The sequence below is a fragment of the Phocoena sinus genome, chromosome 3 (genome assembly GCF_008692025.1).
Source record: "Phocoena sinus isolate mPhoSin1 chromosome 3, mPhoSin1.pri, whole genome shotgun sequence".
NCBI lineage: Eukaryota > Metazoa > Chordata > Mammalia > Artiodactyla > Phocoenidae > Phocoena > Phocoena sinus.
In genome coordinates, this window is record NC_045765.1 from 12,303,801 (window position 1) to 12,319,728 (window position 15,928).

At 55.3% G+C, this 15,928-nt stretch overlaps 1 protein-coding gene across 1 annotated transcript in view; it reads left to right on the plus strand.

Annotated features, from left to right (window-relative positions):
- UNC13A (unc-13 homolog A) overlaps nucleotides 1-15,363 on the plus strand; it is a 63,053-nt gene extending 47,690 nt beyond the window's left edge. Inside the window, exons 34-44 of the mRNA XM_032627163.1 lie at nucleotides 189-341; nucleotides 1,338-1,461; nucleotides 2,441-2,446; nucleotides 3,994-4,032; nucleotides 5,170-5,199; nucleotides 6,588-6,644; nucleotides 7,026-7,106; nucleotides 8,006-8,153; nucleotides 12,328-12,420; nucleotides 13,135-13,294; nucleotides 15,002-15,363. Coding sequence (XP_032483054.1) covers nucleotides 189-341; nucleotides 1,338-1,461; nucleotides 2,441-2,446; nucleotides 3,994-4,032; nucleotides 5,170-5,199; nucleotides 6,588-6,644; nucleotides 7,026-7,106; nucleotides 8,006-8,153; nucleotides 12,328-12,420; nucleotides 13,135-13,294; nucleotides 15,002-15,302 — 1,192 coding nt within the window. The 3' untranslated portion in view covers nucleotides 15,303-15,363. The remainder of the gene's footprint in view (nucleotides 1-188; nucleotides 342-1,337; nucleotides 1,462-2,440; nucleotides 2,447-3,993; nucleotides 4,033-5,169; nucleotides 5,200-6,587; nucleotides 6,645-7,025; nucleotides 7,107-8,005; nucleotides 8,154-12,327; nucleotides 12,421-13,134; nucleotides 13,295-15,001) is intronic.
- The last annotated feature ends 565 nt before the right edge of the window (nucleotides 15,364-15,928 follow it).

Genomic DNA, 15,928 nt, shown 5'->3' on the forward strand with positions numbered 1-15,928 from the left:
TGATGAAATAAACAACGCAGGTAAATATCTTAGTCTGATGTCCATTTCTGCTATTAAATCCCGCCCTGGCTGTTATATGCCATGGCTCCCCGATGCTGGTGATAAGAGATCCACAGATCAGCCTCATCCTGCCTTTCTTCCAGAGGCCAGGAGAGTCTGATCTGAGCTCCTCCTCTCTGTGTTCCCAGCTTCCAGCCACACATTGAAGATTGTGTCAAGCAAATGGGCGACATCCTTAGCCAGGTGAAAGGCACAGGCAATGTGCCAGCCAGTGCCTGCAGCAGTGTGGCCCAGGATGCCGACAATGTACTGCAACCCATCATGGACCTGCTGGACAGCAAGTGAGCCAGGCCAGGTGGACTGAGTCCACCAGGGAGGGCTCCGGGGTCGGGCCTCAGAAACCTGGGGGCTGGCCTGGAGAGGACACTCAGGGCATGTTTGCTGGGTGGTGGTTGAATGGTTTGGACGGGTGGGTGAGTGGAGGCATGAAGGGATGGGAAAATGGGTGGATTAATGACTGGAAGGATTGGTGGGTAAGTATTTGTATGGGTGAATGGATGGTAAATGACATGAGGGATGGGTGGGCAGATGGATGTGTAGATTAAAAGATAAATGCTTAGAAACCTAGATGGAGGGTATATGGGTAAAAGGATGGTTGGATAGATGAATGGATGGATGGAGAGTTGGGTAAATATTTGGATGGATGAATAACTATTTGGAGGATGGGTGGATGGATGTCTGGGTGCGAGGATGGAAGAAAGGAAAGAAGGAAGGTAGGGAAAAGTGATGGAGGAAGAATTAAAGAAGGTTGCCGGAAGGATGGTTTGGTGGATGGGTGGGTCAGTTGTCGGAAGGATCATGGTGGATTGCCCTCTCTCAATCCCATACAATCAGTCATGAACTCTTTGTTGTTTACCCTCTCATTCCCTCCCTCTCCCTTCTGAGCGTGGCCTCAGCCCCCTCATAGTCCCTGGTCTCCAAGCTTCCTATTCCAGATCGTCTCCTACTATGTTCTTTCAAACAGGAGAGTCTGGCTGTGTCTCTTCTCTCTTAAACACTCTCCCCACTGCCCTCATGCTAAGGCCCAGGCCTTCCTCCTAGACTTTGAGGCCCCTTCCAAGTCTAGCCCCTGCTCACCTGTCCAACCACCTTTCACTCTTCTCCCCATGCGTCTTCTCCCCATAGCCCCATCAGACCACCCAGGGGTCCCTGTACAGGCTGTGCGCCCTCTTGCGTGCCCATGGAATGCCTTCCCACCTTGCCCATGTATTGAGGGGAAGGGGCTTCTCAGGTTAGGTCCATCTGGGCGCTCTCTCAGGCCTGTCCCTTGCCCACAGCCTGACTCTCTTTGCCAAAATCTGTGAGAAGACGGTGCTGAAGCGGGTGCTGAAGGAGTTATGGAAGCTGGTCATGAACACCATGGAGAAGACCATCGTCCTGCCACCCCTCACTGACCAGACGGTGAGGCCCACAGGGGGCCAGAGGGGACACCTGGGCTTCCTCCTCTTTGGGAGCCCAGAGAGCTTGGCATCAAAGGCATTGGGGGCTTAGAGGTCATCCAGGCACAAGGGCCATCTGAGGGTATAGAAGCCACTGGAGGTCAGTGGGGCCATTCAAAAATCAGAGAGGTCACACATGGGTCAAAAGTCATCAAAGAGGTCATTTAAAGGTCAAGTAAAGAGATGTCTAGGGGACACAGGGGTCACATGTGGGTCACGAGATTATTCAAAGGTCAGAGATCACCCAGAAAACAGAGAGGTCAGCTTGGGGATCAAGGCCATCCGTGGGTTACAGAGGTTATAGGGGCCAGTGGGTTCATCAGGGGGCTTTGGAGGTCAATCAAGAGACAAGGAGAGGAGATACCCAGATTTCAAAGATCAGAGACCAATAGAACAGAGAGCTCCAGGAGGTCAACCAGAGGTTACAGAGAGCATCCAAGTTCGTAGAGGTCAAGCAGAGGTCAGTGGTCATCCAGAGACCAGGACCGTGCCTCTTGGACTCTTCTGGGAACAGCCCAGAGATGGTGATCTGCAGGGTTGGCGGGTGGGCGGGGGGTGGGGTGGGGGTCGGGGGGGGTGGGGGCGACATCTTCAGAGGGGTTGTGGCTGGGCGTGGGTTCCAGCGGGGAGGTGTCAGTGGCCTGAGGACAGTGATGGCATGCGGTTGATGGCACAACACATAATGGGAGGACATTCCTGGGTGGATGAGGGAGGCTTGGGGGAGGGGCGGGGGAGGGGGTCCGCCTAGAGGCAATGATGGTGGGGGAGGCTCCGGACCTCCTGCTGCCTGCCTGTCTCCTCTGGGCTGCTGGGCTGGGCTGGGGCACTGGGTCCGGGGTCCGTCCCTCGGTGCCTTCTCCGCCCCTTCCCTGGCCTCCCTGGAGACTCATGGTGACTTATTCCCCCCTCCCCCACCGCCCTACCCCCATCACGGCTGACAGATGATCGTAAGTAGAGGCCCTTCTGTCCGTCTGTCTGTCCATCCGCTCTGTGTCTGGACTCGGCCCACCGCGTGGCTGCACCCCCCCACCCAACGCCCCCTCCTCACCCACTGGCCCCCCATCCACTGTCCCACCTCCCGCCTAGATGTGCCTGTGTCTGTCTGGGGCGGAGCATGGGGAGGGGCAGGGCCGGGAGGGAGGGAGGCCACGCCCACCCCCAATTATAAGTACGAAGGAGGGGCCTCCCTCCTCCCAAAACCTCGGCCCAGCACCTTCACATCTGCCCACATCTTTTAGTTAGAATTCGCCCTTACTCCCATGCTCAGACACCACCAGGATATCTGGGTCCCCGAAACCAGAAGGAAGTTCAAAGTCAATGGAGCTCCTCTGACCTCTCTTTTCAGCTGTGAACTGTTAGTAGCCACCCAAAATACAGGTCCTCACCACCCCGGTCTGTATAGCTGATCAGTACAGACCCCACCACCAGCCCTGCTCACCCCACTTCCACCACACATACTAACACACAAGAATCCCAGACACACACCCAGGCACCCAGGTCGGGGACGATGTTGTGACTCCTTGGTGTCAGGCAGACTTGGCATCAAATCTCAGCCCAGCCATTCTCTCTGTGACCTTGGGAAGTCACTTCACCTCCCAACCTCCATTTCCTTGTCTGGAAAAAGAGGTTAATTGTAGCAGCTCTCTGAGTGTTGTGAGAACCAAATAGGATGAGGCGTTAAAGTGCTCGACTCAGTGACAGACTGAGGCAGTGCTCACTAAATTAGAGCTAATGTTATTGGTGGTGGTGGTAGTATGTAGACACATAGGAGGGCAGAGATCAGTTAAAACCACTTTAGAGTCCTCTTTTGTAGGCAAGACAAGGCTGTTACAAGATTTCACCTTGTCAAAAGTTCGCTAGTGCTCATCTCACTTCTTGGGGCTGCAGTGTGGGTCTTTGGCTGTAACTACATGGTGGCAGCGTACCCAACTACAGACAATGCATTTGTGGGTAGAGAGCTAAGGGAATTCACATTTATTGAGGATTCCCTGTATTCCAGACCTCATAGCTGTTGTTTCAGCTCACCTTCATGACAACCCTTTGAGTAGGATGGATGTTATTATTCCCATTTTACAGATGAGGAAAGCTGAGGCCCAGAGAGTCACTTGCTCAAAGCCACATAGTAAATATATGCCAGAATCAGGATTCAAATTCAGGTCTGTCTGAATATGGAGACTATTTGCTTTCCTGTTGACTCAAGAACCAAGAGCCTCATGTATACAGTAAATGTAAATGGATTATATTTTGGCAGCAACTTCTCTCTCTCTCTCTCTCTCTCTCTCTCTGGCTCTTTCTCTTTCCTATCTGACTCTCTTACCCTTTTTAAGAGTCAGTCATTAAGGCACACACACAATCCCCCCGGCAACCCTGTTACCAGCCCTCTGTGCAGTGCAGATGCCCTTTACTTCCTGTCCCCATGAGTATGTGTTATTACTCTGGATTCCCGTCCCACACAGCTTGCTAGGTTGATCACCTTGTGACATTGTCTCTGCAGGGCAACCTCTTGAGAAAACATGGCAAGGGATTAGAAAAGGTAATGAGGGCCTCGTCTGCACTGAGGTCCCAAGCTCTGGTGTCTGGGTGTGTGTGTGTGTATGTGTGTGTCCATTTGCATGGGCAGAAAGGCCAGCTGGGGGTCATGGGTAGGAGGAGGGTGTCCTAACGAAGTCCCACAAAACCAGAAGTCAGCGACAAAGTGATTCCCCAGGGACGTGGCTTAGCGTGTGTGCGCGTGTTTGTGCGCAAACAGCTCCTGCCCTCTCACGACGATACCCAAAGGGCTCATCCCAGCCCTGGGCTCAGCTGAAATTCTGTGGCTTCAAGAAGGGCCCAGACGCTGGACAACTGCCCTGGACTGAGGCATGTTTTGTTTTGTTTTTTTTATTCCAATGGGTGTTCGTTATAAGGAGATAGGAGCTGGGGCAACATGTGAACAGTTGCCCTTGCTGTGCCGTCATACGGGAGCTATCATGCCTGTGTGCGCACAAGTGGGGTCTCCGCCTCATGAACATGGGTTGTAGGGCTCCCCAACTCATTCATCCAGCCCTTTGGGGAACACGTGCAGTATGTCAGGCACCATATACGTGTATGTACATCCCTGGGGGGGTGGAGAGTGCGTGGGTTTATGTGTGTAATTGTGTACACGTGTGCAAGTCTTTAGTAGTACACGTGTGTGTTTTAGCTTGTGAATTCTGCACATGTGTGTGTCTTCGTATGTTGATCGGGGGTTTGTGTGTGCATAAACTTTCTGCACACCCATGGATGTGCCTGGGTGTGTGTCTGTGTGTTGAGTGAACCGGTGATACCTGTTAGTACGCTTCTTTTAGAGTCAGGCCTGCTGGGGTAGGGTCTTGGGAGTTGGCGGAGGAGAGACTCTGAGCCTTCTCTTCTTTCCCCTCGCCAAGGCACCCCATCTTGGGGCAGGCTGACTGTGGGATTGGACACCTGTCCCCAGGTGATGGGCTGATTCTAGCCTCCTGACATTCCAGAGTCTGGCCCCAGGTCCCCACCAGAGGACAAGGGAAGGTGCCTAGCTGGGGAGGGGTTCCAGCGTTAGACCCAGAACCTGGGAGGGAGCTCGTGGGCTGTGCTTTGAGGGGGCAGGGAAGTCCCACTGAGTATCCTCTCAGCAGCCACCCGAACTCTGACCTTCGCCTGATTCTCTCCACAGGGCAGGGTGAAATTGCCAAGCCACTCAGATGTAAGACCAGCCTCTCCCTGTCTGTCTGGCTCCCACCCCACCCCCTACCTACCCACCACCCACCCCCTACCTTCTTCCACCTCTGTGATCCGTGCCATCCGGGGGTGTACCGTGACCCTGTCTGTTGGTCTCTTCTTCCTTTGTCTGTCTGGCTTGCTCGTGAGGGGTGGCGCGGGAAGGGTGGCAGGTGGGGAGGAGGGTGCTGCAGGGGAAACCAAGGTCCAGGCTGGGCTCCCGAGTAACTGTGCCTTGTGACAGCCTTGGGGAATCACAGACAAGGAATAAGAAGAGTAGCGACTGCCAGGATGCTAATAATAATACCAGTAGTGGCAGGGTGACCAGATCCCACTGGCCAGCTTGGAAAAACCTCAATGTGATTCCAAACATCCCAGCTGTAAATGGCCCTCCTCCCTGTCTAGTCCTGCCTGGGACCCCCAGACCACCCCAGGACCCAGTAATTCAGGACTCATAACTTCACTGATACTCAGCTCCCCCCACAGCTGTTATCCCCTAAGCTAGTGTAGGTGCCCCTATTAGCCAGGGGAGGAAACTGAGGCCAAGAAAGGGCCAAAGACATGCCTCAGGTCACCCAACATAGTAATGGAGGAGGCAGGACATGTAGCTTCCAGGCCACAACCCCGTCTCCCCTAACACTGCCCGTGACCTCAAAACAAAGTGATAAGAATCGTGAACACTGAACAAAGACACGATTAGTCCCAGCTAAGCTGGGATATGATTTCCCCCATCAAGATGGGAAAACTGGGGGGTGAGAGAGGTTAAATGACTTGCCCAGGGCCACATAGCAGAGCTGGGATTTGAACCCATGCCCACCCGGTTCATCGGAGCCATAACCAGGACGTCATATTGCTGATGTCTGTTTTGGGGGCGGGGTACTGAGGTGTGTGTTAAGGGGGAGGATTCTTCCTTTAAAAGGTCAGATTAACAGGCCCCCCCAGATTACTGGGGAAATTCTTCTACAGAGGGAATGGGCCCATGGTGGGTAGTGGTTTTCACTACACAGAGCCCATCCCATAGTTTGCTCAAGGCTCCATGACTTGGGGCTGGCAAGCCCCACCCATACCCGCAAACACCGTCACAGCCTGCTCTCTGTTTTCTTCTCTGTCCCACAAACCTGGGGTCATGGTGGAGATGGCAGGATGGGTAGCACCCCACGGGACTGAGATTTCTGGAGACAAGGTCACCGTCTCCTTCTCAGCACTTCCTGGGGGGCTCCAGACCTCTGTCCCCAGGACACAACCATTGCCCTGCCCAGAGCCTTTGGACAAGAACCAAGATGGCGTCCAGGGCCGGGGTGTCAGTGGCGGCTTGGGCAGTGGGCAGAAGGACCCCCCCACCCTCACCGGGGTTATGTCTGTTGTTACCTACAGGGAACCCAGATGATCTTCAATGCAGCCAAGGAGCTGGGTCAGCTATCTAAACTCAAGGTGAGGCCAGGGGTGGGGGCAGGGAATTGGGGTGGGAGGCTTCTTAGGGAAGAGGTCCCAGAATAGTGGCATGCTTTGCAGGCTCAAAGGACAGACACCCTAGTCAGACTGGCTTAATCACAATGTATTTGCTCAGTGTATTGAAAAGAGGTGCAAGGTTCAGCTTCAGGTACAGCTTGATCAAGAATACAAACAATTTATTTGACAAACATTTATTGAACACCTGCTGTGTGCCAGCCACATGCTAGGCACTGGGAACACAATGATGAAAAGACAGACCCACTATCCAGCTCTTCAGAGTTTAGCAAGAATGAGACCCATAGGCAGATCCCCAAGGCAGAATTTGCTCTGCCCACGTGGACACTCTCTCCATCCATCCAGGACCACATGGTACGAGAAGAAGCCAAGAGCTTGACCCCGAAGCAGTGTGCAGTTGTTGAGCTGGCCCTGGACACTATCAAGGTGAGAGGCCACACCCCTGCCCATCCCAGATGGGGCAGGCAGAGGGTGTGGCTGGTGTGGACATGGACCTAGGCTCAAACCCGCCTTAATTCATTCCATTTATAAATACTTCCTGATGACCCTTCTATGTCAGCTCCAGGCTGGCTGATGGCAGGGACTTGAGGAGCCCCAGGCTGGATGTCAGCTGGATGTAGACATCCCCAGCCCTGTGGGGTCAGGACAGGGTAGAAGAAAAGATGGGAGAGCCCAGGGAGGGGGCAGTAAGGGCTTTCTGGATTAGAAGGCATGTGGGAGGTGGTGGGGTTTGAGGAATGCATAGAAATTCACAAGGCAAAGCAACAGCATTCTAGGCAGGGAACCAGTCCATGCAAGAACATGGAGACATGAAAGGGGCCGTGGTCTCCATGAAATAAAAAGCGTGAAAACTACTCTGAAGGAAATGTTTTGTTGAAATGGAAAACTACAGCACAACAGGGTTGGCAACACATGTAGTTGGGGTGGTTAAGGAAAACTCCTTGAAACCTTAATCAAAGAAAGACAGGGAGCCAGCCGTGGCAAAATAGGGAATGGGAGTGGGGCTGGGAGGGCCTTCCTGCCAGTGAGCATAGTAAGTGCAAAGGCCCTGAGGCAGGTATGTTCTAGGGAAGACTTTTGGAAAGAAGGCTGGGAGGGGTGCAGGGCATGGGTGTTATTCTGAGGGTGCTGGGAGTCCACAAGCATGTTTGGGGCAGGGGTGGAGGTGAGGGAATAGCAGGACCTGGGTGTTCTGAAGATCTGCCCTGTCGTGGCGTATCACAGCAGAGGGCAGTGGAGTGGGAGAGGGGAGTTGGGGCTGCCCAGCCCGATGCTCGGGTAGGGGTTCCTGCCAGCCTTACCTCTCTCCACCCTGTTCCCCACAGCAATACTTCCATGCGGGTGGCGTGGGCCTCAAGAAAACCTTCCTGGAGAAGAGTCCAGACCTGCAATCCCTGCGCTACGCCCTGTCCCTCTACACGCAGGCCACCGACCTGCTCATCAAGACGTTCGTGCAGACGCAGTCGGCCCAGGGTAAGGAGCCACTGGTTAACGCGATGACAATCCCCGCCCGCAGGGGCAGCCGAGCCCCTCTGACTCACCTCCTCTGTGATGTCATGGGTCCGGGCCGAATTAGCAGCTCCGGGGCGCACCTGAGCTCCATGGTGTCACCAGGCCAATGAGCAATCTACAGCTCGAAGGGGCGGAACCTATGACGTCATTGGGCCATGAGGGGATGACCTCTTCTGGGAAAATCCATGACGTCATGGAGTCAGGATGTGATTGAAAGCTGTGGGGAGGGATCTCTGACGGCCAGGACTAGGGAGTGATTGACAGCTCTTAAGGGCGGGACCTCGACGCCCTGGTTCCAGGGAGTGGTTGACATCTCTGGGGGAGGGACCTGTGACGGCAGTTGACTAAGGAGTGATTGACAGCTCTGGCAGGGGCGGGACCTATGACGTCACGCGGCCAAGGAATGATTGGCATCTCCCGGGGAGGGACCTCTGGGGGAATGGTTGAAAGTACCCCAGGGAGGGACCTCTGTACTGTCAGGGGTTAAGGAATGACAGCCCCAGAGATGGGAGGGACCCCGACCTGGAGGGGGCGGACGGAGAGGGAGTTCTCATTTCTCAAGTTCTCTCTTTCTCTCTCTCTTCTCTTGCCTCTGTCTCCTGTCCCTCTCTGAGTTCGCACACAGCAGCTGGGGCTGCGGGGGGGGGGGGGGGCAGAACTCCAGGGTCCTAGTTCCCCTCCCTGGGGACCACCCTTTTCAAAACTGGCCCTAAGAGTGCAGACAAGGGAGAGAAGTTTGGCCGCTGACCCAGGTTTAGTTCCGGCAGTGGAAGAGGCGGCCGGGGTGAGGGGAGCTAAACCCCGTGGCCACAAGCGGCCCCCTTCCCCCCGAGTCAGCCCAGAGCCTAGGGCCCTCGGCTTCGTGCCCAGCCCACGCTGCTGCTTTTAGTGTCCCTGGTGTGCCCCCGGAGCAGGAGGCTGTCTGTCTGTCCGTCTGCAGCTGACGTTTCTCTCTCTCTTGTTTCTCCTCCCTCTCGCTCGCCGCCCCCTCTCCGCGCCTACCCTGCTCCCCGTCACGCACACTCGCCCTCCATCCTCGCCTCTCGCTCGCTCGTCTCTCCCCCCACCACTCCTCCCTTCCCTCCTTTCTCCACCTCCCCACCGTGATTAGTCCATGGTGGAAAAGGGACTAGGTTTACCCTTAGTGAAGACATTTATCCTGAGAAGGGTACGTGCTTCCGCCGCCCACCCGCGCCCGGTGCCCGGTGCCTGCGCCCCTCCCGGCCCGGCTAGTAAAAGGCCCGTCCTTCCGTCTCCCAGGCCTGCGGGGCCCCGCCCAGACCCGACTGGCTGCGAGGGGGCCGAGGCGGACAAGGGGGAAGGACGGCTTGCTGGTTCCACGTGGGGAAGGAGAAGCGATTCGAGTCGCAATTCGTTTCTCCCTAGGTGCTTCTCTTAAACCAGATCCCGGGTCTCCCCAGACAGGCGCCTGCCCGGTTAAGAGCGGGCTCAGCTTACAGCTCTGCCACTCCGTGGCTGGGCGCCTCTGGCAACAGGCTGCCTCCCTGAGCCTCAGGTTCCTCATCTGTAAAATGGGAGCAGTCAAGGACCCTACTTCATAGGATTATTTTTAGGATTAGGTGAATTAAATTTAGCCCTGAGACTTTCCTGACAGGAAAGTTCCTGACGTGTACTAGCTGGCAACAATTGTTAGTTGTTTTATTATTATTGTTTATATGATTATTATGATAATAATTATTATTATTGATGTCACTTTTCTAAGCATAGAAAACCGACATTTTTTTAGGCTCTAACTCTGGGTCAGCCCTTGTGCCAAGCATTTCTCAGGGACTCTCGAAAACATTCCTCCTGGTCGCTCCACAGGGCGTCCATCACTCCATAGACGAGGAAGCTGAGTCTCAGAGGAGATTAAGCCCTTTGCCCAAGGAACCTTCCCCTGTAGTGGGTGTCCGGGGCTTGGGGAGTGGGGATGGGGTTGGGAAAAGCACAGAGAAGCCCGCGAAAGACCCTTCCCCTTGGAGCCAGCAAACCACGGGATGGGGGGTGCCCAGCACTGCCCCCCTCCCCCTTCTTACTAGCTTTGGCCATGATCTGACCCCTCACCCCACCCACCACTGTCCGACTCTCCCCTGGCACCCCTCAGTCTGGCCCGGATTGAGCTTGCTGTGAAGCATCAGCCTGGGGGTGGTGGGTGAGGCTGAGCATGTGACTGGTTGGGGGAAGGGGGGTGGGAGCCTGAGATGACAAGGAAGGCAGCCTGGGGTGGGCAGCGAAGATGAGGGGGTGCAGGGTCTTCAGGCCCCTCTGCCCCCTGAGCCTCGGTCACTTTCTGCCCAGAGACAGGTAACCCGGTCAACCTTGGACTGACCCGTTCTCCTTCCCCACACCCACCCCTGCCTTTCCCCCTGTTCCTCCCCCCATGCATGGGGTGCTCCAGGTGTGGGGAGCTTCCTGAGGGGCAGGGGAGGGGACTGGTGGGGGTGCTGACGGTCACAGGTTCCCAGGCCCCACAGGATGCCCTTCCCAAGAGTCACAGAGGGAGGAATGGGGACAGAAGCTTTTAAACTGCTCCTTCAATGATCCCCATCAGAACTAATCAATCAGGATGCTTGTGGTGGCCAGAAACTGAAGCGTACCTTACCCTGGCTCAGGCAGACTAGAGAATTTGTGAGCCTGTAACTGAAAGATTAGGAATTGATTTGGCATCAGTAATAGCTGGATCTAGAGTCTCCAACAATGCCATCGGTCACTGGTCTCTGTTGAGACCTCTATGAGGTGGACTCTCCCCTCACTGGGTAGAGTCAGCCTTGCCAGCCTAACCAGAGAGAGACTCTTTCCTAAGAGTTACAGCAAAAGTCTCAGGGCCAATTTCTATTGGCCCAGCTTGGGTCACATGACCATCCCTGAGCTAATCACTGCAGCCATGGCTGGTGACTGCTCTGATTGGGCACCCGTGGTTCGTTTAGCCTTACCTGAAGTGTGAGATGGAGCCACAAGGTCTGAGGTGAGGTAGGGACACTTCTCAATGGAAACTTGAGATGGTCTATTGGAAAAGGAATGGCAGGGAAAATGAAAGATTTCTCTACAAGCTGTCACTTCAGGAGAGCTGAGGATTCTGGGTCATGTTATCACAGTGTGTTGGAGGAGTAGTGAGGAAGCCTGTGAGGCTGGAGCCAACGTGGCAAGGGTAAGAGTGGAGGGAGGTGAGGCAGGAGAGGTAATAGTGACACATATCAGGAGTGACACTGCAGGCCACAAAAGGACTTTGATTATTTCAGAGTGAGATGAGAGCCATGGCAGGATTTTGAGCAGAGAAGGGACATGATCTGAGTTAGGATTTCTCTGGCTGGTGTGTATTGAAAAAAGCTGAGAGGAGGGTGCAGGGAGACAGGGAGGAGGCCACTGCAATATTCCAGGTTGGCCTAGTTGGCCCAGGGACAACTCCTATTGGCCTATCTTGGGTCACATGACCATTCCTGAGCCAGTCACTGCAGCCATGGCCAGGGAATGCTCTGACTGGGCAGCCATGGTTCATTTAGCCATACCTGAAGTGTGAGATAGAGCCAGAAGGTTGATGGGGGCTGGACCAGGATGGAGGCCAAGGAGGTGGGCCAAATTCTGGATGTATTTTAAAGGTAGAGCTGACAGGATTTTCCACCGTACCAGTACTTAGGGAGGAAATGAAAACAAAAAAGGGGTTGAGGACTAAGGCACCGGGTGCCCCAACAGCTTGAAGATCAACAGAGGAGGAGGAAATGGCAAAAGAGGGTGAGAAGGAGTGACTAATCTGTAGGATGAGAACAGATTGGAGAGTGTGGCCTTGTTGCAGCCAAGAGGAGAAACTGAGGCACAGGAAGCCAGGGTATCAGATGCTGCCAAGATGGTGTGAAAGATGAAGGCTGAGCTTAATGACAGGGAATGAGGAAAAGGACATTAGGCTCAGAGAAGTTAAGAGATCTGCCTGAGATCACACAGTGAGGCAGTGAAAGGCTAGAACCCAGGATTCTTGGCCTCCCTAAGAACACCCATCTTCCCAGCCCACCCTCAGTCCCACCCTGTCACGGCTGATGACCTGGTGCCACCAGCACATGGTGGGTGGGAGGCAGTCCAGGTCCTTTCTGGTGGGTGGGAAAGAATGAAGCTTATGCCAAGCATCCTCCCCTGCCCCACCCAGGCTCGGGTGTGGAAGACCCTGTGGGTGAAGTCTCCGTCCATGTAGAGCTCTTCACTCATCCAGGAACTGGGGAACACAAGGTCACAGTGAAAGGTGAGTAACCTGAGGTGGGAGGGAGAGTGCCTCAGCCAGGATGCACTAGGTTCTAAGACAGAAAACCAAACTCAAACTGGCGTAAGGAAGAAATTTTTTTTTCATTAAAAAAAATCTTTTTATAAAACTGAAAATTCCCGAAGTCACCACCTTCAGGCATAGCTGGATGAAGAGGTACAAAGAGTGTTACAGACCTCATTCCACTTTATCTCTCAGCTCTGCTTTCCTTTTTTTGGCTTTTATTTTCTAATTAGAACACAGATTGGGCTGTCTTAGCCAAGGCCTAACATAACAGTGGCTTCAACAAGATAGATGGAATAAAGCTTTCTCTGAGGTAACTCCGAGGACAGTCAGCCCAGAATTGATGGAGGGGCTTCACAGTGTTGGGGATCCAGGCCCCTGACATCTTTTGTTGTACTTTTATCCCTAATATGCTTTCTTCCTCTGTAGGGTCCCAAAGAACTCAGCCCCCATCAGCATCCCACCTTGTAGCTAGAAGGCGAAAGTTTAGGGCATTCTCCCTGCGTTTTAAGCCACAACCTGAAAGCTGTATGCATCACTTCCTCTTACATCTCATTGGCTGGAAGTTAGTCATATGGCCACACTTGGCTAAAGAAGCATTCTGGGAAATGTAGTCTTTCAGACAGGCTTTGAAAACCACAACTGTGTACTGGGGGACCCTAACCAATCTTACCTTCTAATTCCCCCCAACAGTGGTGGCTGCCAATGACCTCAAGTGGCAGACTTCTGGCATTTTCCGGCCATTCATCGAGGTCAACATCATCGGGCCCCAGCTCAGTGACAAGAAACGCAAGTTTGCGACCAAATCCAAGAACAACAGCTGGGCCCCAAAGTACAATGAGAGCTTCCAGTTGTAAGTCTGGGATGCTTAGGGGAGAATGGCAAGGGGACATCTGCTATATGAACCTCAGGGCCCACTAGGTAGGAGGGATGTCTGGTGGGCCAGTGGTACCTAAGGACAGGAACAGGAGAGATCACATCCTAGGTGGGTATGCTGGGAAGGGAGGCACCTTAGTGCAGGAGTGACATCAGTGAGGGAACACCAGGATGGAGGTGACCACCTTGGGGGGCAGACAGGTCCCAGAGGACAGTGAGTGTGATATAACCACATGATGAGGGCTCATGAAGGGGAGGAGTCTGGCCAGAAGGAGCATGTTGGGCAGGGGCATTTCCAGCGCTGGAGATTCTGGTCTGTTTGAGAGGCGTGGTTGGTCATGATGGGGCAAGAGGCTTGTGGGTGAGGGGCTGAGGGGCATAGGCATGGACCTCCTGGAGTCAGCAATGAACTTTGTCAGGGCTATTGGGGCAGGTCATCTGGAGGAGTCTGCTCTGGGGGACAAGAGTGGAGTGTGGCTTGGTCCAGGTCATGGGGATATGTGTCATATGGGTAGGACTGTGGTCACATCTAGGTGGGGCTTCCTAGGTCAGGGGCATCAGGGTCTAGAGGAGCAGATGATTTATGGGGAACATAAACAAGTCTGATCAAGGTGTACAGAGGGGTTATCTGGGGTGGGGGTGAGGGTCGGTGGATCTTTGGATCAGGTGTGAACCTCACTGGGGCAGGGTAACATTGGGGGTGTTCTTGGGGGACAGAGTACAGTGGGGTAAGGGGACATCAGAGCTGGGGGGAAGTGGAGGCCCCTGAGGGACAGGAACCTGGCCAGTCCTGTGAGGGGAGAGCTCTTGGTCAGAGGACTTTGGAGAGCTAGGTCACCTGAAGCAATCCCTGGGGGCAAGAGCACCGCCTAGGAGGGGGCAGATGTCTCCTGGGGTGGCCCAAACTAGTTGAGGGCTAGGAATGTAGCCTGGGAAGGAGATGCAAGGGATCGGTGTGCATGTAGCCTGAAAGAAATGAGCTCTTGACTAGCCAGCATCAGGCCGCACTGGCGACTTCGTAGCCTTTCGTAGCCTGGGGGAGGGGGAGGAGTGCTGGAGTGGGTAGTCACTCATGGTGAGACATCTTGGCAGATTACATGGAGAGGCATCTTGGGCGTACGAAGAGTAGGCTAGGGAGCAGGGGGGAGGGGCCACGTCAAGGGGAGAACTTGAGTTCAGATGGGAGCCTGGTAAAGGGGCTTCTTGGTGTCATATCTGGGGTAGGGTGGTGGAGGCAGCAGCTCAGCTGGCTGAGAGTGTGGGTGCTGGTATCACGGGGTGGGAGCATGGCCTAGCCAGAAGACTCTGGGGGAAGGGTCTCTTGGGGGTGGGGATATGGCTTGGCTGGGGGCTGGGAGTAGTCTGATGGAGGCGTCCTTGGGTGAGGAAAAGGAAGAAGGGAAGGAAAGACTTGGCAGGGACAATGCCGGGGATGGACGTTGTCAGCTGATGTGGGCGTGTCCCAGCACGGGGCTATGGGGCCGGACATCTGGGTCAGGGGTGGGGCCCGGCCTAAATGGAAGGTTATGAAAATAGGAGGCCACTCAGTATGGGAGTGGCCCAGCTCAGAATGCGCGGGTGTGGGCGTGGGCCGGGGCGGGGCGCGGAGGGGGAGCGGGGGTCACCGGTAGGGGTGTGGCTGGTCAGTGGGCTAGACGTGTCCTCACGCCTAGCCTTCCCGCAGCACGCTGAGCGCCGAAGCGGGCCCGGAGTGCTATGAGCTGCAGGTGTGCGTCAAGGACTACTGCTTCGCGCGCGAGGACCGCACAGTGGGGCTGGCCGTGCTGCAGCTGCGCGAGCTGGTCCAGCGCGGGAGCGCCGCCTGCTGGCTGCCGCTTGGCCGCCGCATCCACATGGACGACACGGGCCTCACGGTGCTGCGCATCCTGTCGCAACGCAGCAACGATGAAGTGGCCAAGGAGTTCGTCAAGCTTAAGTCGGACACGCGCTCCGCCGAGGAGGGCGGGGCCGCGCCTGCTCCATAGTGTGGGGCACGCAGGCGGGCACCACTGCGCCTGCGCAGAGCGCGCTGGGTGGGGCGGCGCCCGCGAGCTGGGACCTCCCAGAGGGCGCGTGTCCGCGCTCTGTGCTGAGGTTGGGCTGCACCTGCGCCCTGGATTTAGTTCCCCCTCTGGGGAAAGGCGAATGGCAACGCCCCGCCCCCTCAGGAGGCCACGCGGTGGGGCGCGAGGAAGGAAGAAGGCACACCCCCCTACTTGAGGCCACTCCCCCAGCGTCTAGGGGAACTTTCGAGCTGGGATGGGAGGAAAACCCACCCCCTAGTAAGGAGGCCAGGTCCCAGGACTGTGGTACCGGGAGGGAAGCCATAAGATGGGTCCCCAACCCCTGGGGCCCAAGATAAATTTGCCAAGTATGGAACTCTCAGCTCCCTCGAGGGACGGGCTCTGGGCAAGGGGCAGGGCTTCCTGGAGCGCCCCCTAGGGTGGTCTGGGGCCTGGAGGGACTAGGGTGGTGATTGGAGGGCCCCCCGGGCGTACCAGAGTCCCTTTTGATGTTTGTGCAAAAAATAAACAGGGAAGGGGGGAGGATGGAATTTCAAAAGCACATGCGCCCTTGGGCGCCCAAACCCTGGGGACCAAGGGGTCGGCTT